At 36.9% G+C, this 26,562-nt stretch overlaps 1 protein-coding gene across 1 annotated transcript; it reads right to left on the minus strand.

Annotated features, from left to right (window-relative positions):
- Positions 1–465: 465 nt before the first annotated feature.
- Positions 466–24,519, minus strand: LOC145991577 (uncharacterized). Its single transcript, XM_083127623.1, has 12 exons — positions 24,406–24,519; positions 21,024–21,057; positions 19,787–19,948; positions 16,103–16,147; positions 13,421–13,498; positions 12,050–12,103; positions 10,846–10,923; positions 9,728–9,778; positions 7,547–7,627; positions 6,173–6,226; positions 3,074–3,349; positions 466–623 (listed from the first exon to the last, which is right to left on the minus strand). The coding sequence occupies exons 1-11, from the start codon at positions 24,442–24,444 to the stop codon at positions 3,102–3,104; spliced, it is 924 nt and encodes a 307-aa protein (XP_082983749.1). The 5' UTR covers positions 24,445–24,519; the 3' UTR covers positions 466–623; positions 3,074–3,101.
- Positions 24,520–26,562: the final 2,043 nt, after the last annotated feature.

Below are 26,562 nucleotides of genomic sequence, written 5' to 3' on the forward strand. Positions count from 1 at the left end.
AAGCATTTCAAATCCTTCAAATGGTGCCACGATAAGAACAATATCGAGTATGCAACAGTGAGTTGTTTCTTATTTCTTGTGCAACGTAGCTGCTGGATACTGCATGTGGCAGCAGCCGATAGAATATGGCAGTCTCATGCTACATGTTGCAGGTAAAGAGACTTTTGGTTCACACTGTGCTTCATTATCATTTTTGCTTGATTTGAATATTAAGAAAACTAGCACCATGCTAGTTCAGAATTGAAGAAGTTTGAAGTTTAGACCTAACCAGACAAACTAACCAATCGGTGATGACTATGTTCGAATTGATAAAACTTTGAATACATCCAGTAAATTCATACCAGTTAGCACTATGTTGTTTTAACATAAAATAAAAAAAATGTTAAGACTAAAATGCTGATTTCCAATATGGTCCTAGATATTTTGAAAATAACATTTTCATAAATGAAACAACATTTGGTTTGAATTATTTTTAATTAAATTAATTTCCTTACAAATTGTTCATGGATTCTTAATTTCCCACTTACTACAATAAGAGAGTAATATTTTTGGTCATTTGTTAAGTTGTAGTTTTGCATATTAGTAACTTTCATCTCAGTAGCTTATATTCATTATTTGGGCAACTGCAATTAGTAAAAGAATTAATTAATTGCATGTAAGTTACGAGATACAAAGGTTATAAATGTTTACAACATAATATCATGTGTACAACTAGCACCGATGGCGTAATAGTAACATCGTCACGTTGTAATCAAGAGCCCGAGGTGGAGGCACATAGCTGTTCGGTTGCACTATATTATTAACCCGAATGACCTGTCTGTGCATAAAGTGTGGTTAGATTGACTTTCTTCCAAGATATGGTCATAGGTTGGAATTCTTAGCAGGACATTTTTCTTTGTTTATGTTCATATCTGTATTTTTTTCCCCTTAGCGTCTCATTTCTGACACCTTTGGCTCATCGCTACTCTCAGGATGAGTCATGATCAGATGAAACTGTTGAATGCGCACGTTGGGACTCGAACCCAGAGAATTTCGGTGACGAGATGGTACGTTATGCTTAACGCCCACTGAGACGGGGGGAAACGCGGAGAAACTAGGCAACAGAACTTCTGTCGTCTGCTTCTATTGACATCAAATGGTGTAACACCCACTACAGGGAAACGCGCGGAATTTCTGTGCCAGAAGTCTGCAGGTTATCTCAAAATGTTATCGCCCACTGCGACGCCCGAAACGCGTCTGTTTCGTTCCGTTGCAGCGTTTAATTAAGTCTCAGCGTACGTTAAGCTTTAACTAACGACTTCTCTACGCGCTTCGCCACTGAACCTGCGATTTCCTCGTCTGCTTTACCACACATGTTCACGGCAATAATTATCAGCCTCTATGTCGAAGTGGTTACCACTTTGCGCCGTAGACTGAGGTTCCTGGGTTCGAATCCTGAATAAGGCACTGATATGCCATTCCTTGATCTATTTCAAAAGAGAACCGTTCATCATCATCGCCCCGCTTAACCTAGTGAGGTAGAAAGGCGACGTAAAATTACCAAAACTTCAATATTCATATAACTAAGAAATGGAGATAAAGTCATGTCAAATAAACCAAAATACAACATAATTTCACAAGTCTATAACTATAAATTTGAAGACTGATAGTGTGAATACACTATGTTATTCTTTATAATATTAAACTTGAAATTGGCGTAGAAGAATAAAGCGATCCCTTGTTGCACAATAACGGGGAAATCATTTGTTTCTTTTTCCTGGTTAACAATATGAATATTTATATTGTTGCTAGGCAATTAAGAAGCACTGAAGAAGAAAGGCAAAATATCTTAAGTCCATGTACATATGTACTCCAGAAATAATCCACAGTTGATGGATATAAATTTCGGCTGAACCCGTTATGTTATTGCGACTTCTTGTACACGGTACGTTTCTTTAAATTATTTTTTATACAGAAATGTGAATTCTTTCTTAATTCGATCCGTAAAATTATTTTTCTGCAAAATTTTTATGTGTAAATAGAAATTGTTTTCCTTTACCAGTAAATGTTTTCTCTTTGTTTTAGAAAATATAAAAAATCGTATCATATATATGTGTGTACTTAAGGAACAATCATGCATTCTGTTTCTATATCAGAGTTGATATTTGTTTAAATATGTCAGTTCATTTTATGTCGAACACGTCAATGAAAAGTTATTAATTTGTAACTATCTTTGATTGTCAAGATGCTACTTCGGGATAGGAGAAATTCATTATGATCCTGAACAGAGTGTATCTGTGTTTTGTATGCTCTCCCCCGTAACTACACCGTGTTCCGCAAGTAGCGGCGTTCAGGTTTCTGTTCCCCAACCTGTACATGTTATATCCCTACTCTCTACTTTTCCTTCGAAAACAATGGCCTGGCTGCAGTGTTGCCAATCAGAGCCGGATTAAGGTGGGTGCTATTGATGCTGCAGCATTAGGCCCATTCCTGAAATAGGCCCAGATGAAAAGAGACGAGAATTTACCGAAAGTTGAACAGTTTTCTTTTGCTATATTAACCTGAAAATAAATCTTAGAATGAAATTTGGAGCCCCAATTTCGGACGCCTAGACACAGGTAGTAAAATGTTCACCTTGAAAGTTAGTTGTATATATATATATATATATATATATATATATATATATATATATATATATATATATATATATATATATATATATATATAAAAACGGTATGCAGCATCAGGCCCAATTTCGTCTTAATCTGGCCCTGTTACCAATAGCGTGCTAGTGATTCTCAGCAAATCCATCTATGTGTGTTCTGACTGAATTGAATAGACCCGGTCAAATTAAGTATGCTTGTTATTTTGTCGTGAAGAACGTTTCAATTTCATTCACTGACCAAGACCGAAACTATCATGCCTCATGTTAAAAAAAAATAACAAACTTTAGGGGAGAATCATTCAAAATTTCAAATTACCCGTTGGCTCATTTCATATGCTAGCTCGTTTGAATTTTGCTGCTGTCAAGCACGACTTCAATTGGTACTGCATGGAGTCTAACAAAGTCACGATTGAGATGTAAAATGCTTACCTACTCTATTCCTATCACACGACGAATACTACGATTTCTTGTGTCTCTGTCCATATTCTGGTACTCTGTAACCAGCGTTATATCTGCTCATTAATTTTACACCGCGAGGTCGTGCGATCTTCTTGTTATAGTTTCTCATTTGGAGGTGACTTCTGGTTCCATAAGTCTTTGGCGGACGGATTTTCATGTCCGCTTGATGTCCTTGTGGAGGTGTGAAGACAATCCTAGTGTTACTCTCACCATATGGTTTTCTGGCATCGGACAGATATAACGTGTCTGCAACATAAACATTTAAATATTAATGTTTGAGGTAAAATTGTGCTCACAATTGATTACTACATTTCGAAATATTTTTATTTTGATAATTTTACGACACACTTCTAGTTTATGATGTGGATCACACACTCACGTAGTTTCTTTAACCTTCTTACTTGCAGGATGCAAATTTACGGGGAGATGCTAGGAATTCCTCCGCTTTCCGATAGAACTACAGTTGGAATGCATTTCTTGCGCATGCGCTGACTGGACGAGTCCATTGGCAGAATAGGGGCGACAGCTGCTAGTTGAAAGCAGACGGATGGGATTTTCTGTGAAAATCGTCTTCATTCTTCTTCGAAATGGTTTGGTATGAGTTCTAAGAGTCATTAGAAATCACAAACCCAGAAAAAAAGCGATGAAATAAAGATGAACCGAACGCAAACAAACGAAATACTGATCTGAAACCTACAGCATTGTTCCTTGCATGTTTATCCTAGGGATGTCCAAATCTGGATAACATTTTATACGATTTTCGATAATTTTTTATTATGAAATTCAAATATCTGAATTGTCCGGATTATCCGTTACATCAGAAACGGGTATCGGATAATTTGAAATTCTGATTTGTGGCCATCCCACAGATATCTAATTGCAGACTGGAAGCGATGCTCTTTTGTTTCAAGCCGCTCATCTTCGTCTGCTCATACCTCCGGGGGATAGAAATATGGCGGAGATGCGCATTCTGATTTGAGCCTGCGGAATGAACGATTTTGGGTTTCAACGTGTGAACCAAATTAGAGTTATATATTTCTTAGTAAATTTGAAAATTGTAATTTTGTGTGTGTCACAATCAACAAGATAGTTGTTACAAGTGGAAATGTAAAGGTACGCTCGCCACCATGATAGTCTCCCCGGCTTAGAAATTTTTGGCTTCAAGTTGACCCATGACAAGAGGACCAAAGTTTCCGATCTGGTATTAGGGTGTCTGTGGGTCATCCCTAGTTCCTCCCATCTCCCCTTTCGCTTCTCGTCTTGCGCAGTCAGTTGTGGAAAATGCATACCATCCACAAATCAGAAGATTTAATTCAGATATAAGTAAATATATTTTCATGCATACGTCGCTTTTCTTCCACTTTCAGCTAATCGAAACGATGATGATTCATAATTGGATAAAATTGAAAAAAAGGACACCAAAAGAGATCAGTACTCGAACACAAATCATCGGCACAAGCATGGCTTGACTGTTCAACACATTCGGTCACTGAAACGGCTAAACATAAATAAATGATTTTATCAGCAACATAACAGAAAAAAACTGGGCGTGAAAGAGATGAAGGTGTGTTGAGAGATTTACATAACACTGAACTGCACAATTGCATTTTTGTCCGCATATTATTAGAATAAATTAATGAAAGAAGAATTGTTCTGAAAATGATAATATATTAACTGGAGAAAGATTGAACGTGAAAGTTAACACAAACGTATGTATATTGCGTTTTGAATATAATGCAAATTAACGATGAAACTGTAGGCTACGTTAATTGCATGTGTCCAAAACGAAACAAGACAAGTTAGAATAATCTCAAAGTGACATGCTTCACAGATTACTCTTACCACAGATTATGCAATTGTTATTTCTCTAAACCAGCTCCAGAGACGCCAACGGCAGGAGTGGTAGGCTCAGTGTGAATGCCTTAATTTGTTTTTACATGTTTTAAATAAGAATGGCATGGATTGTGATCCCAGCGAATTTGGTGAAGCAGCTCGCTACTTCGTGCGAATGCCCCTAAGGCAACTTTCAGGCCTTAGCGACGAATGGCACGCGGGACGGGGTAGAGGGTCCTGCAGTCTGTAAAATAGTATTCGCTGTGCATGCGCGACCAACAGTTCGAGGCGACACGATGGACAGTATTGAAAAACGGATCTGGTGCGGGGCACACCCAGCTACTCACCGGGAATTACTTGAATTCCGGGAATTATGCGTGAATTCTACGTGAATTTTTATTCGCAGACGTGAAAAATTGCAACTTCCATTTATCCAAATCCCACTGTATTTATACATATTTAATAATGCCCCGAGGCAAGTTTTTCACAGTTTTAGCTTTTATTTTTGCCGAGGAAGGAAGACAAAAGAAAGCTGCATGAAAAATAAAACATAATTATTTCAGTCCGTTTGCTTTGTTAGTGTCCTTTGCAGAACAATCTATCTGATAGACGGAAGATTATTGCAAGATATCTTGAAGTTGATTAGGTAACTTTTAATTTGAAATTTTACACAATTTTACAATTTTTCGTAGATTACTATATCCCGTAAGATTTGTGACTTGTGTTAGTGGATGTATTTCGAATCTGAGTATGTGAAATGGCAAATGCAAACTCGGCAATTTAGATTAAATATATCATACACACACAGTTTAATTGAATTAGATTTTTTCATAAATTGGAATCGCACAGACCCTATATATTGTTAATATATTTGTGAGAGGCGGTAATACGTAAGGTTCAAATAGAAGAAACATCTACTTGTATCCTTGAGTTTTTTTTAAAGTTCGCCTTGAAAACCGGAAATTATACTTGAATTTTATTAATTTTATCAAGCTTTTAGAGTGTAAGAGCTGTAAGAGCTCTAAACCTGGTCATCCTAAGCTAACCGCCCGTGCCCCGCACCAGATCATTGAAAATCGGCACAGTCCGAGTGAAGTACAAGCAACAAGCGCCACCTGCAGTTCGTCGTGTTACTTCAGTACAAAAGGTTGTTCTGCAGCTCCGTTTTGAAGTGGCAAGTGTTGCTTGTAGCTTTTCAGTTCGATCTGAATCATCCTAAGACCAAATTTCACATACCAGGTTGTTCTTGCGGCGAGTCTTTCGTTCCCAGCCACTTGTCTTCGTTCTCCACTGGAAAGGAAAAGAGAGATCCAAATAAATAAATCAGCTACGAGGGTCGCCCACTGAGGCGGAAGCAGGACAAAGTCAAGAAGTGGTCGAGCTTGGACTTGCGTACATTCGCCAGAAGTGTGTAGCCATTCGTTCTTTATAGTACTAGGGATGGCCACATCAGGATAATTTTTTATCCGGATATCGGATAATTATCAATCCGAATTTCAGATATCTGGATAGCGGATATTCTGATATCTGGATATCTGGATATCCGAATTATCCGAATTTACGAAATATCCAGATATTCGGATAATCCAAAATGTGTGCATTATCCGGACGTATTTTTAGTTTTTTCTGTTTTATGGGCTATCGACATATAATCGTCATGTTCGTATTTCACTGTGCGAATTTTCTACAAATCCTTCATCAAATGTGTACTATCCGGATATCCTTACTATCCGGATATTAAAATTATCCTGATATTCGGATATTCAAATTATCCTGATGTTCGGATATTCAAATTATCCTGATATTCGGATATTCAAATTATCCTGATATTCGGACATTCAAATTTTCCTGATATTCGGACATCCAAATTATCTTGATATTCGGATATTCAAATTATCCTGATATTCCGATATTCAAATTATCCTGATATTCGGATATTCAAATTATCCTGATATTCGGACATCCAAATTATCTTGATATTCCGATATTCAAATTATCCTGATATTCGGATATTCAAATTATCCTGATATTCAGATATTCAAATTATCCTGATATTCGGATATTCAAATTATCCTGATATTCGGACATCCAAATTATCCTGATATTTGGATTATCCGTTGCATCCGAAACGGATATCGGATAATTTGGAATATGGATATCCGTTATCCGTATTTTAGGACCTCTCTACTTTATACTTGACTGCTTCTATTTTTTTTGTTACAATAGTGGACAATAATATGTTTAATGACTTGGCTCAAGAACGTATAGCTTCAGTATCCATTACAATCGGGAACTATGGCTTAAAATTACAGTGGAAATGCAAACCACCAGCTACAATTTTTCGTTATTAAGAATTTCCAAAAATATTAAAAATCCGCCGAAATCTGTTTACCTCTACCGTATTTGTTTTTAATAAATAATTTCCAAGAGTAACATTGCCAGTCATTTCGATACATTCTACACATCAAACTCTACCGGCACGTTGACGATTTTCCTGATGCAATGTGAACACAAAATCGCCAGAACTTCCGTCAGTTGAGCAAGTAAGTGCAAAACCGGATCCATTTGCAAATGAGTAGGAACGAAGCCAGACTAAATCAGTATTCTTACCTCCTCTAAAAAGGCCTGCTGCTACAGCCAGTGACGAACTCTCTTGGTCCATGCTGTCTGTGGACTTGCCCAGTTGCGATCCTGAAAGTTATTCAATATTTAATTTATTAATAATTTGACATTATTTTGGCTAGACTGCACAATCGAGCCTTGTGTTTTACATTTTCGCCGTCAAAAAAAATAATGTTCACTGGTAGCACTGAATTAGTGCTTCGATTTGGCGCTGTGGATTTTTCAATTAGAACTTCCTGCTCTGTGAAATAATATAAACTTTCTTACATTGCTTACCATAGGACTTTTCCTTTATCGTATTTCCATGTTGTAAACACACAGTATTGCCAGGTCGAACTTTGGTTCTTAACGTATGCGAATTTCCACTAGGATTCAACTTTCTTTATTTCTTTTTTCATCCGTATTTATGATTTTCATTTTATTTTTGGATATGGAAGTTTCTATTTTTTAATAGATGTAAATTATTTTCGTTCATTTAAGTTGATTTCTTCAATTTGTTTTGGAAATAAATTGTTTTTGGTGATTTTAATGTTCAAGGTTGTCCTAGCGTTGTGCTATAAGGGAGACCCTCACAGGTCCGTTGTTACGTCACTCGAGGAATGCCTACGATGTTAGGTTAGGTCTGTTAGGTTTGGTTCTCTTAGCATAAATACACCTTAAATCAGTGGCGTGCCCAGGATTTTCGAAAGGAAGGGGCTAAGTACACTTTTTCTGGTAGTCAGCTCTCATTTGACCATATTTTCCTACCTTTGAAGTTTTTTTTTTTAAGGAATAGTGGGCCCAAGGGGGGGGGAGGGTTATAACCCCCACCAACCCCACCCCCTTGGGCACGCCACTGCTATAAATGTATTATTTATGGGAAGATAACTACACCCAACAAGCCTAAAATGACAAATTAGGAATCTAGCCTTTCATCTGAACGTAAATTAGGCTCATTATGTTTAATTTATAATGGAGGTTCCACATACTTAATACTAGTTTTTTTTCCACTTCTCATTGTTTCCTCGCCCTAAAACCTACATTTCTGGTATCCTTGATTCCTACCCTTTCCAACGATGTATGATACATGTTTGTATTAGGAAGGGTCGATACGACATCCTTGCCATTATTTTACATGATTAAGTCTATGCAACCGAATACAATATTGACTTTAGTAACCAAACAGGAAGTAGGAAATGGATGTTCTCTGTGACTGTCCCTTCATCAATTTCATCATATCATCACTCATCCTCATCTTCGCGATTAGCCAAGAGTGGCAGTAAATGAAAATTACATAAACAAAATCAATCAATCAATCAAGTCTTCCTATATAGGTAGTGTTATATTTTGAGTAATGAAGCTTATAAAATTCCTAAATGAGATGTGAGGAATAATTCGATACTAATGTCTCTCAATAAGGTAGCAGGACTAAAATATGACATACGATATTCTGTGAGATTGTAGTGTATTTTGTATTATTGTGTATGCATATATTTAATTCTGTAATCTTGTACGTACCTCCCTATCTTGACACAGTGCTGTACTTAGTTTTTATAACTTGCTGATCACTTAAATATACTATTATTATTGTTCATATAGAAACAATATACTATTATTATTGTTCATATAGAAACAATAATGTACAAGCAACTAATGTTGATTGAAAGAATAAAAATAGGCAGGGCATAATAGATAAGATTAATGATATCAATTACAAAATAGGAAAGTTTTCATGACGTCAAGTAACATTAGGTTATTAATCTGCGATATTACAAGTATGACAAAGGAAATTATTGATAGTTCTTAAGCTAAATTAGAATTTTCTTTGTAGTTTTTTTGGGGGGAGAGTAAATTAAGTGACGAAAATAAGGTTAAAAGCCCATCAGATTTCAAAAGAGCTTGAATATTAGCCTGGTGTCACTACATTTCCCAGCAATGTTTTGATATTCTCATAACATTTACCTAAGAGTTTTCCCAAATTTCCCCTCATCGAGGGAAATTTTCCAAATGTGGCAACACTGGGCTAACTCCACACCTGAGAGAGAAGGTGTAGAGTGCTGAGTTTTGAACTCTGCAAACGAGGCCAACACGTCCACTTCCGCTCCTTACAATGCACTCCATCATCTCATCTTCTCTGACGCGGATAACCTAGTGGTACAAGTCAATAGTGCAAGGTTTTCTCTTACGTACCTGGTTCTTCTTCTGATTGCAAGGATTCCAACCACTTTCCTTCGTCCTCAACTGAAAGTAACAAGTTCGATGGTTTAATTAATTTTAAATTCTGGATTGGTTAACGAAAAAGGGAGCGAGAGACGGATAGGAAGGGAGAAAAGGAGAAAATCTAGTAAAAGAAGTAAACTCGAGAAAGGGAAGAAGAATTGACAGAAACAAAGAAATAAAAAAAAGTTATTATAAAAGCAAAAGGATGACATTTATAGAGAAAGTTATAGAATGGAAGAAACAGAAAGAGAGATATTGAGAGGGAAATGAGAAAATACTGAGTGAATGGGGGAAGAGAGAGAGAGAGAGAGAGAGAGAGAGATAGAGATAGAGAAAGAGTGAAAGATAAGGGAACAAGCAGATAGAAAATAGAGAAATACATGGAGCCTTGTAATCAAGGGGTACCAGGTTTGATACCCGGTGGAGGCACTTAGTGGTTCGGACCCCACTTTAAACTGTGCCGTCACGATTAGCCTTATTGTGCATAAAGTGGAGTTCAAACACCAACTCAATCAATCAAAGAAATACATGGAGTTGGAGAAGTTCATTTGTTGTTTTAAGTCCACTTTATGCACAGTAAGGCTAATCGGGACTGGACCTACAGTTTAAAGTGGGATCCGAACCACTTGTGCCTCCACCGGGGTATCGAACCCGGGACCCCTTGATTACAAGGCGACGACGCTACCACTGCGCCATCGGGGAGACCCTATGGAGTTGGAGAAGAAAAGAGACAAGGAGAATTGAGGTATGAAGAGGTTGGGAGAGAGATATTATGCAAGTATAAATAATAGAAGAGAGCACCCATTAACCTCCCCACCGAAAGTTACTGGTTTAACAACTTCCTTTCTAAGATGAAATAGATTTATTCGAATGAAATATAGCTAAAATTAGTTGCATCAATTTTTCACCGCGATTAAATAAAAGTTGCACTAGGTTAATCATGAGAAATTAAATTAAATTTACAATTATACGTATGTTTCAAAATATTAACAACGTGAAAGAGTTACGTTTCAAAACGAACGTAGTTTATTTTCAGAATACTGCCAAAAACATCTATAATGTAATAAACTGTCATAGTGTGTTCCTACCTCCTCGAAACAATCCCGCTACTATAGGTACTGACGCATCTTCTTCCATGTTTTCTTTCTCGTTCATTATTGACTGTTCTGAAAAAAATCATCGATCAGGTAAATCATGTTAATATTATTTTTTTATTTTACTTTAGACTACGCTTCTAGCATTATAATAAGGTTCTGTTCAGGGTTTGAAAGATACTAGTTACTTGTAACGCAGTTACAAAGAACATTTACTTTTCTGAGCAATTCTGGCCGTAACTAGCTACTTTTAAATGTAAGTAACTGTAACAGAGTTATTTGCTTGCAATAGAAATAACGTTATTACTTTTGGAGTTACTTTTCCACCCTTAAAATTAAAAATTGAAAATTTGTAACGTGCACAAGGAGCTAAATGTGACAACTCCGTTTCCAACTATGTCTTCTCTGGATGATAAGGTGAAAGGATTTTCTTAGAATCGTCTGAGGCAAGGAAACTAAGCTTCATTTAATCTAAATTTAGAACATCCACACTTTACTGCAAACTAGAGTATTTTGGACTAATTCTTGATTTGTTGTTTTAAGTCCACTTAGGCTGATCGGGGCTGGACCTACAGTTTAGATTGGGATCCGAACCACAATGTGCCTTCACCGGGTATCGAACCAGGGACCCCTTGATCACAAGGTGACTGACTACCTACCACTGGGCTCGTTGGATGGAATCATTTGGAACGCGGCAATGGAAAGAGTTTACTGTATATGCACTACATATATAGAGAGATGTAACTGTATTGAAATATAGGTCTAAGTGAATTGTCATTCAAGGCAAAGCTTACTTCTTGTTTCATTATTTACTTGTAATAATATAACTATGTGAATACTTTATATTAAGTAAGAGAAACAACAACTGCAAGTCTTGACATACTTATAAAATAATAATAATAATAATAATAATAATAATAATAATAATAGGTATTGTGTGTAACTTGTTCACAAGTAGATTTCCGCAGAAAGTAACCGTAGGAATAACTTACTGTTATTTTCAAGTTTCAGTAACTCGAGTTAGTTTCTAAAACGAATAACTCAGTTACTTTTAAAAATTAACTTTCCAAACACTGGTTCTGTTGAATACAATATAAACTTTTCACAATGTTGTTACCACGAGGGTTACTAGAATAATATTGATTTCCCTGGATGCATTTTAGTATTAGTTATAATAGATGAGAAAGTTAGAACTTACCTGCTGGCAGTTGTGCAAATTGTCGCAAGCCAAACCATTTCTTTTTGTCATCAACTGAAGAGAAGACAAAAGCTCAGTTGTAATTTAAGTGTCTTAAACGGCATATCCTTAAATGTGAACTTCTTAATTTGAACATATTAATCTCCTACACGACGTCTCGGGAATCTGTGGAGCCTGGAGATTGTGAGAATATCTTATTTCCTATTTTCAGCGCAAATTCGCTGCTTTCTAATCTAATCTAACCTAACCTAACCTAACCTAACCTAACGTACAGCGTAAATAAGATATTCTCACAATCAGAGCACCGTAACTTTCGAACAGCCAATCAGAGAGCAAGAAATGAACCCGCATTCACAAGTTGACTGGAAAAAGAAACAGCGCTCCCGGGACAGAGTGACTGTAGTACTCGGCTAGTGTTTAATGCTTTTCATGCAACAGTTTTTTGAGTTTATTGAGAACTTTTCACACCGGAAGTACCCCTGAGGGGCATTGGTGCATGTACATTACAAAATACAATATGTTGACATTGCACATAATACATATACATCAATTGGGCACTATGTTTTTCATAATAGTATAACAATTGTATAATACAATGTAAAATTAACAAAACAAGTTATATCTTTAAGTTATTACAAATAGTGAACTAGTGTTGTAAAAGTACAATATTATACACTGTATACAATCTAAATTTGTTGAATAAAATTATTTAATTCCTAAAATTCTTTAACTGAATATAATTATATTCCAATAGCAATTTTGTCACCTTACTTTTAAAGACCGTGCTACTCTCAAACTTTTTATAGAAATTTGGTAACGTATTGTGTAACTGGATGTCTGTGTAATATGGTCCTTTTTGGGAAACAGTTATTCGAACTTTGGGAATATGAAAATTATTTTTTTGTCTGGTATTGTAATTGTGAGTGTCTATGATCTTTGGACAGTTCGACTTGGTTTCGAGAAATAAAATGTTTGAAGCATGGAAGTTTTAATATGCGAAAGTTTTTAAAAATAGATTTACTCGTATCAGTTTTGTGTGCATTTGGCCCAGAGTTTTTACAAACAAAAATATGAAGTTTGGTTTTTTGCGAAAACTGATGGGCATGATTATCATATTCTTGTAGGATATAAAGCATTAAAAGTGAGTGGATGGCTTGATTTTGGACGTTGAAGTCATGTGAATACTTAATATATAGCACCAGAGATGAACCACTAAAGTTTATGTATCTAGGTGGAATGATCACTTATTATGTCAGGCCATCTTAGTGTAACCTTATTAATTTTATGGTTAGATTAGAAGTTTGCTTCCCTATAGCATTTCCCTAACGTACATTTTCAAAATAGCAGTAAATAGATATAAAACATAACTACCTCCTCTCATTAATCCTGATGTAGGTGAGATTAAAAGTTTAGTTGGAATGTCACCTTCAACTGGACTCCCCTCTATACCTAAAATAAAAAAGCGAATTTTCGTCACATTAAACACCGTGTTAGAAAAGTCTGGAGATAAAATTGTTTTTAGAGTTCGTTGCCGAAACTTTCTACTCGCGATTTCAAAGGATATTTCACAATCTTGCTAACATAGAAGTTTGATAAAAATGTTAAGTCTAACTTTATGCACAGATAAGCTAATCGGTACGGTACATCTGTCGAACCTATGACGAACTTCTCTTAAGGAAGAGTTGAATTGGTAAATTTCTCGTTAGGGACAGACGGATTTCATCAAATTTGCAGGAGAAATTACTTACCGAATGTAGTTTCTTTATACTTCTCAAAGTTCGGGGAAGTGTTTTCTCGCATCGTTCATTGAATTTTGCCGGTAAATCATCTACTTTTCGACATAAATGTGAGACGGATGCACGAAAGCTCTTGCATCCATTTACTTCCAGGTGGATGTAGCCTGTGTGTGTGATGACGTAATCCCGGTCAGTGTTTCCAAACATGTGTTTTTGTAACTGAAGAAGGTACATTTCCGCAAATGATTTGTGGGGCTATGTGTCAATGGTTCGTGGGGCTATGCGAGAATGGTGTGTGGGGCTATGCATATTTTTTTCAAAACCAATTTCTAACTATTGTAACCTATACGTGACCCTACCTAACATAACCTTATCGGAAATGGTTCGTGGGGCTATGTATGAATGGTTCGTAGGGCTACGTAGGTATTTTTGGGTGCAGTAGGGTGGAAACACTGCATGCCGAGTACGGTAGTGGAACTGTAACCGCCATTTTGTGTGTTACCGAAGGCAACAAGAAACGAAGAAAACGTACTCGATACGTCGCAAATACAGCTTATTCCCGTGAAATGAGCGAAATGCCACCTTCAGCAATGTTTCTCAATGCAGAATACGTAAGTACGAATATTCAAATTAAATGAACTAGCAAATTTACGAGAAATTTACCGTTGAATTTTGTATTATTTGTATTTATAATTATCATTAGGATTATTAACTCCCAGTAAGAATTTTATGTAGTTAATCTCTAAAATCAATTCATCTGTCTGCGAATAGTCTCACAAATATCGTAATGAAACGTATACTATTCCTCCCGTAATCCCCTATCAACTAAAATATTTATGCACTTTTAAAGCACACCCTAAATGTCCTCCATAGCAAACGATGACAGTATATTTCGTTGGCATTCAAAAGTCATTGAATTGGATATCACGGAAGATACAGCTGCATTCTCCATGCGATGAACAACGTTTTTTCGTCTCTAATGTATCGCCAAAAACATTTGTTAGAACATTGTTCATATGAACCATTTCATTGCAACTAATTTTATATTCATATAGATACATAAAATAGTCAATTCGAATTGAAATTTCTGTTCAAAATCATAACTAGAAAAATAAAGTTCAAATCATTAATTGATTAATTGAGTTGGTGTTTTATGTCCACTTTATACACAGTAAGGCTAATCGGGACTGGACCTACAGTTTAAAGTGGAATCCGAACCACTATGTGCCTCCACCGGGAATCGAACCCGAGACCCGTTGATTACAAGGCGACGACGATACCACTGCGCCATCGGGGAGGAAAAAAATAAATTAATTGATCGATTGTTAATATTATGGGCCTGACAAGTTACATGGACATCCGCAGTTTTTTTCCAGGGAGGGGCAAGGAAACTATTTTTCGAAGGGAGGCAAACTAGGCATATTTTACCACAAAATATAGTTCTTCCCTCATAAACACTCCTTCAGTTTGAAGTTATCATGTTCCTGCAACGCCTTTGCAATAATTTACATAATTTACTGTGACTGATATGAAAGTATATGTGTGAAACATATACTTTTATGATTGAAATCCATTTTCCACAGAAAGGGGGGGGGGGGGCGATTGCCCGCTCTTTCGAACGCCAATGGCTATTTAGTTCCAGAACGTTATATGAAGAGAAGCTCCTAAACACAAAGAAAATATTGAACAGGTGTCGTGTAACAAAATAGCTCGTGACCTGTCTGTAAAACATTTATTCATTATTCACAGAAAGTAAAAAGTAGGCCGGATGTTCATTTTGCCCCGAGTACACAAAAAAAAAAATATCGGGTCGAATGTTGCAACTATTCACCCATATCCGGACAAACTTATAGAATCTCGGACTTGGTTTGTCCAGAACTATACAGTATGTGAACTTTATCTTGAGTCATCTTATTACTCCGTGGCAAAAAAGGCATAGACTTGCCAACGGTTTTTCGCTGGGTAACAACGTGGCGAACGCGTCGAGTCCCATTGCCGGTGTTTCCTGACTTTCGAGTGATTAGTCCTTGACAATTCCTTTGATTCGTCAATTTCTACACCGAAATTTGGGAGCTGCCAATGGAGATCGAACCTGGGACCTCTCGCACCAAAGATGAGAGCCCTAATAGGTTATTCTTAAGCTCTCTTTCTCTATTGTATTACCTATTATAGTTTCAGCAAAAATGGAAACATCAAGTAAATAAAACGATAATAAACAAAATATGTAATATGCTTCAAATAATATATCTATTGCAACATGAAGAGACGCCTCTATGAAAAATTTATGTTATTTTTTAAAAAGTCAATTCAAACTTACTTGGCACTTTATCCCACATCGGAGGTGAAGAACACAAATCACTGGCTTGAAAGAAAGAAAAATATTGCTTCATTCCAAAAAATTATAAGACAGCGTGGACGGTGTGAGCAAGTATTTGTTGATGCTGGGGCAATACATTTTGCTTCGTTAAATTATATTCCTCATGGTTCTAATATATACAATACCAATACATGGATTTAAACTCAAAACCACAGCTATTAGCCATATTACTGCTATTTAATACTAAAACAAATATACTAACTGTGCAATTACGTATAATCTTGATCTTCAATGGTTTCAAATAACTTGTAGCTTAGTAACAGAACAATAATTAATATAACAATAATTAAGAAATTTTATACAGGGGAAGGTAAGACACAAAATGATCGCTTGGAGCAAAAATATCGCGTTTAATTTCTAATTAGTTAGTGATGCTTCTTGTGATGATGTTATGAACTACCTATTCTGTTTAGGTACAGCGCCTTGAATAACGTATTGTGGAAAACGGCAATGTTCTGCGCTCTCTGGCTGGTTCCACTCGAAAATGATCCGCTAGAGGCGCTGGTGTTGGAGCCGGTGCTTGGTATTCGTCAGCTTATAATGGAAGTAAATGGAGTTTTCGCTGCAACGTCTGATTCTTTTACATGAAGCATTTCTATGAATGTGATAATTGCTATGATATTTGGTACAGTGGTCGCGAAGATATTAACGAACATTCTAGACAGTCGACCACGTCCTGTTATCGTCATACTTTCGTTAATAATACGGGAGAAAAAATACGCGTGGAATGCTCTTGGCAACTAAATTTTTGTGTATGAATTAGGTTCATTATTATTATCATCATCATCATTTCTTTTAAAGATATACACACTGAAGCATTTGTATTTTTGATATTTACTGTCTCATTTTTTCTGCTTTAAACTAATCGCGGCGATGATGATAATGATGATTCCATGAAACGACAAGGGGAACCCCACCAAACTTTCTTAGTGCCATCGACATGAGTGTAAGGCAACTTTCAAACCAATGGGACAAGGGACACGGGATGTTCACACTGTCACACTAGTGACACACACTTCCAGACTGTAAAATAGCATTCATTGCACATGAGGGTCCAAACAGTAAACGACACGTTCATATGGGGTATTCGCGTGCTACTTGTTACTTCGGTCGGAAAGCTCCTTAAAGGAAGGTGCCGAGACCGAAGCGACGCGCTACAGGGGGAGTTCCCAACTAAGTGACAAGCGACATGGTGCCTTCAGTCTTATTAGCAAGCGTTGCTTGCGAACAACAGATAGGCGACACGATAAACCACACATTACAACAACAGATCTAGGCTACACGATAAGCCACACGTGTCGCTTCTGCGTCGCTCAAACTGGGCCATATCCTCAATAGCTTGCAACATGTTGCCGTGGTTTGTTGTTCGCGCATACGCGATGCAATGAGTGTCTTGGTTTAGTGAGATTGCGGACCAAAGCGACAAGCAGCACGCGACACTTATCGCTTGAGGATTTCACTAACCGAACGCTGGCCTGTGCTTCCCATCATGACGCTACGATGTGAAATGTTGCTCTTCATTGGCTCGTTTCCAAGCAACATGTGTCGCTTCGGTGTGAAAGTTGCCTTGGACCGAAAGACCCGTGTCGCTTTGGTGTGAAATCCTCGCATCGTTTGTCGCGTGTCGCTTTGGTCTAAAATCTCCTTGAGGAAACGGTGCAGTCAGAGATTTTGTCCCTACGGTTCGAAAGGCTGCATTGATTTCCGACTGCTCGCTTTCAAGCGACGTTTGTGGTTTGTCGCCTCGGTATGAAATATCTCTCACTATTTATATTCTAATAACATGGAAAAATAAACTCTAATACACAGCCCAAGACCTGACGTCCGGAATCACATTGCGATGTTTCTTCTTGTGTTACGCATGCTATTTATTTATTAATTTTATTTTACTTTTCTTTCCAAATTAATGTCATTTCGTGACTGCAAATCACTCCACAAATATAACTGTTTCCATCAATTCACTTACCGCCTTTCTAGAGAAACAAATCTACATCATATATTCCAAAAACTAACAAAGCCGCATTACTTTCATAAGAAAATTAGCACCGACATTGATCGCACTGCCATCTATGCTTCTCATCCGTCTGGGGAACCAGTTTCTTGGGTCGTTTTCCGCACTACGTTATTCAAGGCGCTGTAGTTTAGGTTAAGCCTTTAGTTGCAGGGATGTGCTCTGCTGCATCTTTCCTTAAAACTTCACAGCCGCATGTTCTTTCAAGACATCTTGATTTAAGGAAAATGATAGGTTGCATTTTCTGCGTAGTTTTAGTTTCTCATACGAGGCTGCTTATGGGACATGTACATTTTTCAGACGAACAATTTAAAATAATTTGTTTTCCGGGAGTAAAAACGAGGGGGTGTCATGGTTTTTCCATGGGAGTGACGTTATGGGATTTGCCGATAGGAAGGTAAATATACTACACTTTGTCCCGGGAATCTCCGGAGCAAGCAAACGAAAACAAATCCTTTGCGCAAGTAGTGACTCGAGCGGGCTCGAAAAATGAACGCGAGAGGGAAAGATAATGCATGGAGGGGAAAACGCTGTTGCAGCTACCAACCGTTTCCGGCAGCGCGTACTCGCTTTCTGGCTTTGCTCCACAGATTCCCTGGACGGAATGTAGATGTGTGTGTGTGTATATATATATCAAGGGCGGCCGCAGAAGGAGGTCAGAGGTGGCACTTGTCCTCCATGAGATATCTCGAAAGACTTCATATAATTTGAATCGTGAAATTATAGCATGAAAACATGGACGATTGGTGCTGTGAGAGACGGCAGATTAAGTGTCTATGCAAATTATCCTAATAGTGGGGATGCTTGATGAGCATTCTCTTAACTGGGGGAAATCATCACGACACGTTTCCCCCAATTTAACCACTTCTGCCCCCTGAGAAAAATTCTGCGGACGGCCCTGATATATATATTTAAATAATTAGTAAGTTACATTTATATGCAACATAATAAATATGTATATACTATAATTAATATATGTATATACAGGGTGTTTCCGGGCTGATGATACAAACTTTCAGGGATGATGGAGAAGGACACATGTATCAATTTGAGATAAGGAACCCTGGTCCGGAAACGACTTAGTCGAAAGTTATAAGCGAAAATCGGTGGGGTCGTTCATGACACCTGTCGAGACTGAAGAGGATCTTCTGTCAAGAATTCTCGCTGCCTGTGACATTGTTCGAACGACCCCCGGGTTGTTCCAACGGGTACGCCAGTACTTTGTGCGACGATGTCATGTCTGCAGCAAAGCTGGGGACGCCACTTTGAACAACTGTTGTGAATGTAGCAGCTTGTGGAACTTGTGCAGGTAATAAAAGCATTACATCTTCACACACCGATTTTCGCTTATAACTTTCGACTAAGTCGTTTCCGGACCAGGGTTCCTTATCTCAAATTGATACATATGTCCTTCTCCATCATCCCTGAAAGTTTGTATCATCAGCCCGGAAACACCCTGTATACACATATATGTATTTATTTGTGTGTGTAAGTAAACATTAATGATTTCGCACCCTTTAAAAGTATTCTTAGTTTTTGTTAATACACGAGATGAGGTTGCTTCTCACAGTATATACTCATTGTTTCAGATAGAGATAATTTGCAATACTTACATTGACAAGTTACCCTGTATTTCACAACCACTGGGATCATATTCTCGTTGCAGGTGCATCTCCTCTCCTGGCACGTCTGGAATTCCGATTCGTACACCTGGCAGTCTGCAGAGGTCCTGCAGCGGGAACCAAACACGGTTCTCCATGAGCTCCGGGGGAGATCTGGAGATGGTAGGCAAGCATTTACAACATATATTAGTACATGTAAAACGTTCCGATAGAAGGTGAAAGATCGTTGGAAAAATCCATGATTTCGCGTAGCTGTTCGAATTATTTCAAGTATAACCGGCACCATAGTTAGCCTAATGCACACTTAAATACGGTAAAATTTGTTTCCTACGCTACTTTTCGTTTATTATGTTGAAATTCGCAAGAAATACCACAATTCACATATTATGCAAAACTCCCGTTATTTCGTGAATTAGATTTCATCCATCAAAAATGTGTACATTCATTTTTTCCAAGAATCAACTTTTTTTTCTTGTTATCGACCAAAAATCCTTCCAGCTAACATTTTCCACTTCAAGCGCTGAATGTAACTTTAAGTTGTGTAATCTGCCTTTGGGTCGGATTCTGTTGCTTTGTGTTAATTCCTAAGATAACTTGCATTCACTGTGAAAAATAAATCTGAAAATCGTTTCTATGGAATCCAAAGAAGTTGAATAGCTACCGTATATTATTATACTCGTTTCCATGGATATTGGGAAAACTTAGTTCTTGTTTGAATTGTAACTCAGATAACAAAGCACTGTCTACTTATTTACTGTTTGAGAACATTAGCAAAGGAGCTACAAATAATCTCCATATTAGATAAATACATGATCCAATTTAATTATTCCAACTATATTCTCCGCTAGAAATAGGAATATTGTTTCATAGGCTCACTTAGACCAGCAGTACTAATTCAAATGCATGTGAGTTTTACACTCATATACAAGATTGGATCTCGAATCCATTTTTTTCTCTATTCAGAATTTATCAAATAAAAATAAATTAAACTTGATCTGAAAATATGACAAAGAAACTAATTATGCTGAGTTCTTGGAACTTATTAACTCAGGAATTGCTTTGAATGGAGAAATATCAATAAAACACAAAACATAGGCTAAGAACTTTTAAAAAGATCAGCATGCCACGAGAACATTTACAACAAACTATTACATACCTTAAATTCATGTTGAAAACTATGTACTTATTAAAATTATATAGTTAGTGAGAAGGGTTAAGTTGCACATACCTTCGTCTTCATACCGTGCAGCAGCAAAGGAAGACTAAAACATAGATAACATTCAACAGTAAATGAAATAAACATTATGTCAGTTAATATTATGTGCAAGAAAAATATACCTCTAATACCTATAAAACACTTCTAAAGCTAAATTCAAATAATGGAACTATGTAGTGAAAACGAAAGCTAAATCTTGGGAGTTTTTATTGACTATTTCAATCTGTATAAAATTGAAATCCCTCCATGGCCGAGCCTTCAGAGTAAGCCTCGTGTCTTACTGTACAGGGTGGCTGAATAAGTCACTTAACACCCTCAGTACAAGGCCACTGCGGCATGGAATTTGAAATTGGCGATGACCAATCGTTATCTGGCCAAGGGAATCGTTTAATTCAATGGAAGCGTCACACTGTAAATTGTTCGCGACAACCATTCATAATGCACAGCTCTTCATGGATGTATCCGATTAAAATAATGTGCAATGGCATGCGAACGTCTCTCCATAGACGTCACTTTGATCTCGATGCATTACCGAAGCGCTAAACAAATTTTGCATTTTTCTAACACCTCGAAAAGGAGCAAATTGGTACAAGAATTCAGTCATAACTTTTTACTGGTTAAAGATACGTCGAAAAAACCTTCACCATTGCATTTCTCGTGAAATTCTAGCCCATTTTGATATGTCGCACGACCCCCTTCCCATTTAAAATTCTGAAGTTGAATTCAAGATGGCGGACATCAAGATGGCCGCCGACCGTGTGGGTGGCGTCAATGTGGTTCTCCCTTGGCCACATAACGATTGGTCATCGCCAATTTCAAATTCCATGCCGCAGTGGCCTTGTACTGAGGGTGTTAAGTGACTTATTGAGCCACCCTGTAGTACAGTCCATTAACGAGGCTGATTTACTGTTACTAAGAAGATGTTAATTCTTTAAATATTCATCTGGTACTAGTTGTCTGTGAAAACATCAGAAGAAGCAAATAAAATATTTCAAGCACATACTTAAGTTATAATTTTCTTCACACATCATATATCACATAAGTAGAGATTTTATAGGTTCTAGACTATAAACAGCTTGGAAGTTCTATCATAAGATGCCAGATCACGATGTGTGTGTTATATTTTCACTTGTAGTAAATATTATACACATGGCGTAATAGAGAAAATACCACGAGTGTGTATTGTATTGAAACGTCATCGATACAGCAAGTAAATGCTTCTCTACGTAACAGATACAATTTTTATACATGGGAGCAGTGGCGAGCAATTCCATCGAAGCAGGGGTATAAAAACACCCACCCACCCCTTCATTGATTTTGATTTAATTTGATTTGGTGTTTTTAAGTCCACTTTATGCACAGTAAGGCTAATCGGGACTGGACCTACAGTTTAAAGTGGGATCCGAACAACTTCTGCCACCACCGGGTATCGAACCCGGGACCCATTGATTATAAGGCGACGAGGCTACAACTGCGCCATCGGGGAGGCCCCCACCCCTTCATATATCAAACAGTGGCGGCGATTGGGTTCCAAAACTGGTGGAGGGGGGCAAGAATGCAAGAACAGTTTACTTTCCCTTGATACATAAGGTTTAGCGTGGTGCGGGAGCAAATGTGGCAAAAAGTGGGGACAACCGCTCCCCCTCGCCTCCCTAATCGCCGCCGCTGATATCAAGCATATATACATTTTGTTGCGCTTGTACCTAGGTATGTATGACACTTTGTCTTTCCTTTCACTCTAATTTGACAAAAATATTACATAGCAGGTCACCACTCACCCCTAGACAGGGGGTAGGTATTGTGTTTATATCACCCCCCCCCTAGTAAGTCTACATTATCTGCATATGCTAACAACTGAGTCAAACCGTTTAATTTTACTCCTTAATTACTTTCTTTTACTTTCCTTACAGCATATTCTAAAGCATAATTCCAAGGGTCCCTGGTTCGAATCCCGCTCGGGCATGGTTGTTTGTGAATGTCCATTCATCAATTTCATCACTCATCCCCATCTTCGCAAATTAGCCAAGACCATAAAACGCGAAGTAAAATAAACCAAATCAATCAATCAATCAATCTAAAGCAAAATTAAAGAGCAAATGAGATAATGAATCTCCCTGGTTTAACCCATCATGAATTGCAAATTTGGCAGACATATTAATATCCTGATGAAATTTACTTTTTGTTTCATTTTTGCATACTTTTATCACATAAGTTTATTAGTTGTTTCAAACTCGACTGATATATTATATAATTTATCCGAATCATATGCCCTTTTGAAATCAATGAATACGTGATGGACATTTTGATTACATTCCCACTTTTTGTCAAGTGTCTGTCTGATGTGAAAAAAATTGATCTATAGTTGATCTGTTACGTTTAAATCCACATTGATAATCACCTATAATTTCATTAGCATATGGGGTTAGTCTTGTTAAAACAATGTTAGATAATATTTTATATGTTGTCGAGAGGGGAGAAATTCCGCGGTAACTATTGCAGTTCTTTTGTCACCTTTTTTATACACGGGAACAATGATATTCTTTTTTCTTTATTCCATATTAAACAAATTATTTTATTAATTTGACATATTAACGAATTCCCAGCATATTTAAATAACTCAGCTTATTATAAACTTATATTTAATTAAATCAATGCCAGGTCTTTTAATAGCATCTTTAATTTTAGTCGAGTTAAGTTCTGGAACTAAAGGTTCTGCTGTGTGTACTTCATTTACTTCTGATTTATCTCCTACTTGAACATTTAAAGTAGTTCTTCCATCTATTTAAAATATCGTTCGGATCAGCCAAAAATTCACCGTTTTTGTCTTTTATCGAGTTTAGTTTAGGCTGCCACCGCTTTCTAAATTCATTTACACCTTCATGTAAATCTCTGATATTTTGAACAGTTTTCCCTGATATGCGTTTATTTTAACCTTTTTCTCCCAAAAGGCATCAGAAAATTATTAATAGAGTAATAAAGTGCAAATTTGTGCATGTACAAACAAAGGCAATCACAAAATAATTACTTTTTCTTATCGCCAGTTGATAAAAAGAACCTTGTTCCTGCAAACAATATAGAAAGTGTACTATTATTGTGCAGAAAATGACTAGCATTGAAGAGTCATTGTGAGATTTACTAATGGTATTTGTTTGTGACAGTGGTAAGCAGTATGTTTTTGTGCATCATCGAACCAAATCTTTAAGACGTGGAGTTGGTGCGATTTTATTTCACAATCATGTATTTTTGGTTAATTAAAAATTGCTAGGCTTCTATTGTTTAAAGTTATTTTCAGTTATAAATGGCTGAGCTGGAATCAATGTTCCTTAGGATTTATGCATATGATTTGTCTTGAAAAATATTAATTAACTGTAAAAAAAAAAAAGCTTGTGCTTACCTGGCACACCAAAGCATACAGAACGAGTGGCAGAATCATCACATGCTACAAATTGTAATGCTGATTGGTCAACTACAAAGCAACTGTGAAGCTGGCATTCCAACCTAACTGTTCTGATCGGGAACAATTATAACAAGGTCTCTAGGCTATAAAGGATATTTTCGCTGAATTTTATCGAGTGTGCGTCAATGTAATGAAACATTCCTGTTGTTTAAGGCAACGCTATGCGCTGGAAGTATTAAGTTTTAATAGGAATTAGTTCCTGGGTAAACATGAGAAAAAAATAACTCAACAGAAATATCTACGAGGGAAATTATCTTCATTAGCACTTATACTTACTAAAATATAGAAAGACGTTCTCCTCTTTTTGTAACTTCATCTTTCATTTCGAAGTTTAGTTGCATTATTTCCTTGAAGTTCCAAAGTTAATGCGCAACTTTTATGGTTATCACATTTTTCACAAAATGAAATTGTGATCTGCAAGATGGTTTTGTTTCAAAAACAGTGTAGTCATTCTTTTCAATCTTATGCTAAGAAGAACTACGCCGTTTCAAAATACACTTCTCCACAGTTAGTACGAAATTTAAGGCCTCCTCGATGGCGTAATGGAAAACCGAAAAAGTGATATATACTTTACGTGCAAATCAACTCAGGTTTCTTTGTTTGAAATCGAGAGTGAGATACGTAAATATTTACGCTCTATCGAAGCTTTGGTACCTATCCAAGACATTGACCTTGTCCGTGAAGCAAACAGCCAGGGTAAAGCAACAGGTTGGTAAATTTCTCTGGCATGACTCAGTGTTCCGTGTGGCTATGAGCGAACTATACCTCCCGGAAAAGAGGGGAGGTATGAACCTAAAGAGTGTGGCGATACAATCAAAAGCTTTATTTATCCAAAGCGGTCTTTCAGCGATATTTTCTCCAACTGAATCCACCACGCAACGCATAATAATTACAATGTTAAAAGAAGTACCATTAACAGCACCAATGGATATAAAAGTTATACCCAGAGAATTAGCGTTTTATACTGAGTACGTTATACATACATTTTACAAAACTGTGAAACAATCTTATGATTGTCCTTCTGTTAAACAGATTTACCGAGAGCAACTTAGCGCAAATATAACAACCGTTAGAATTGAAAGAGAAAATCCACAATGTAATTGGAAACAAATATGGAACAATGTAACGGCGAAACACCTAACGAACAAGGCATCATCTATATGGTACAAAGTGATCCAACAAGTTATTGTAACGGCAGATAGATGTCACAAATATGGTTTTAGTAATTCTCCAAATTGCTATGATTGCCAAGCACCAGATTCGATTACCCATAAGATAACAGAATGTAAGAAAGCAGCCACAGCTTGGTCAAAATTAAGAACAATGCTAAGTAGAATTTGTCGTATTTCACCAAACCAGGTATCAGTAAAAGACATTATTTTACCAGAGTTCCACTTGTTTCCAAGCACAAAGCAACAATCAGTTCAGTGGCTTATAGCACAATACTTAATGTTTGTATTTCCTGTGGGGAAAAATTACAATTACTTGGACTTTGGATTAACTATAAGACAAGAATATCAACAAATGTCGTTAGGTTATAAGAAATTACACTATGCCAACTTTCTAAATGTAATACTTGAATAACATATCTGTAAGAATTGTAAAGATTTACTGTAATTGTTGACTAAAATGGAATAATAAAAAAAAAAAAAAAAAAAAAAAAAAAAAAATAATGGTAAAGTCGTTGCCTTGTAATCGAGGCACCCCGGGTTCGATACCCGGTGTAGGCGCATAGTGTTTCAAATCCCACTTTAAACTGTGAGTTAAGCCTCGATTAGTCTATCTGTGCATCAAGTGGACTTAAACGAAACTCAATTTAGAGTGGAATTTGCACGAACGGTATCAATGTGTATCCGATCTATATCAAAGTAAATTTCTTGAATGTATCTGGTAAACTGCAAATAACTATTTCATTTGATTCGCGGGTATAAACCGGTCATAATAATTACTTCCCTAAATGTAAGCTAAATGATTAATTGTCTTTTTTTATTTTGGGGGAGCTATAATTGTGTAACTAATGAATGAAAGTTCACGGAAGTCCACACATTTCTCTGAAAGCAACTGCACTTATCCGGGAATGCATTCACACTGTTA

This window comes from Lepisma saccharinum, chromosome 8 (genome assembly GCF_977018435.1).
Source record: "Lepisma saccharinum chromosome 8, izLepSacc3.1, whole genome shotgun sequence".
Lineage (NCBI taxonomy): Eukaryota > Metazoa > Arthropoda > Insecta > Zygentoma > Lepismatidae > Lepisma > Lepisma saccharinum.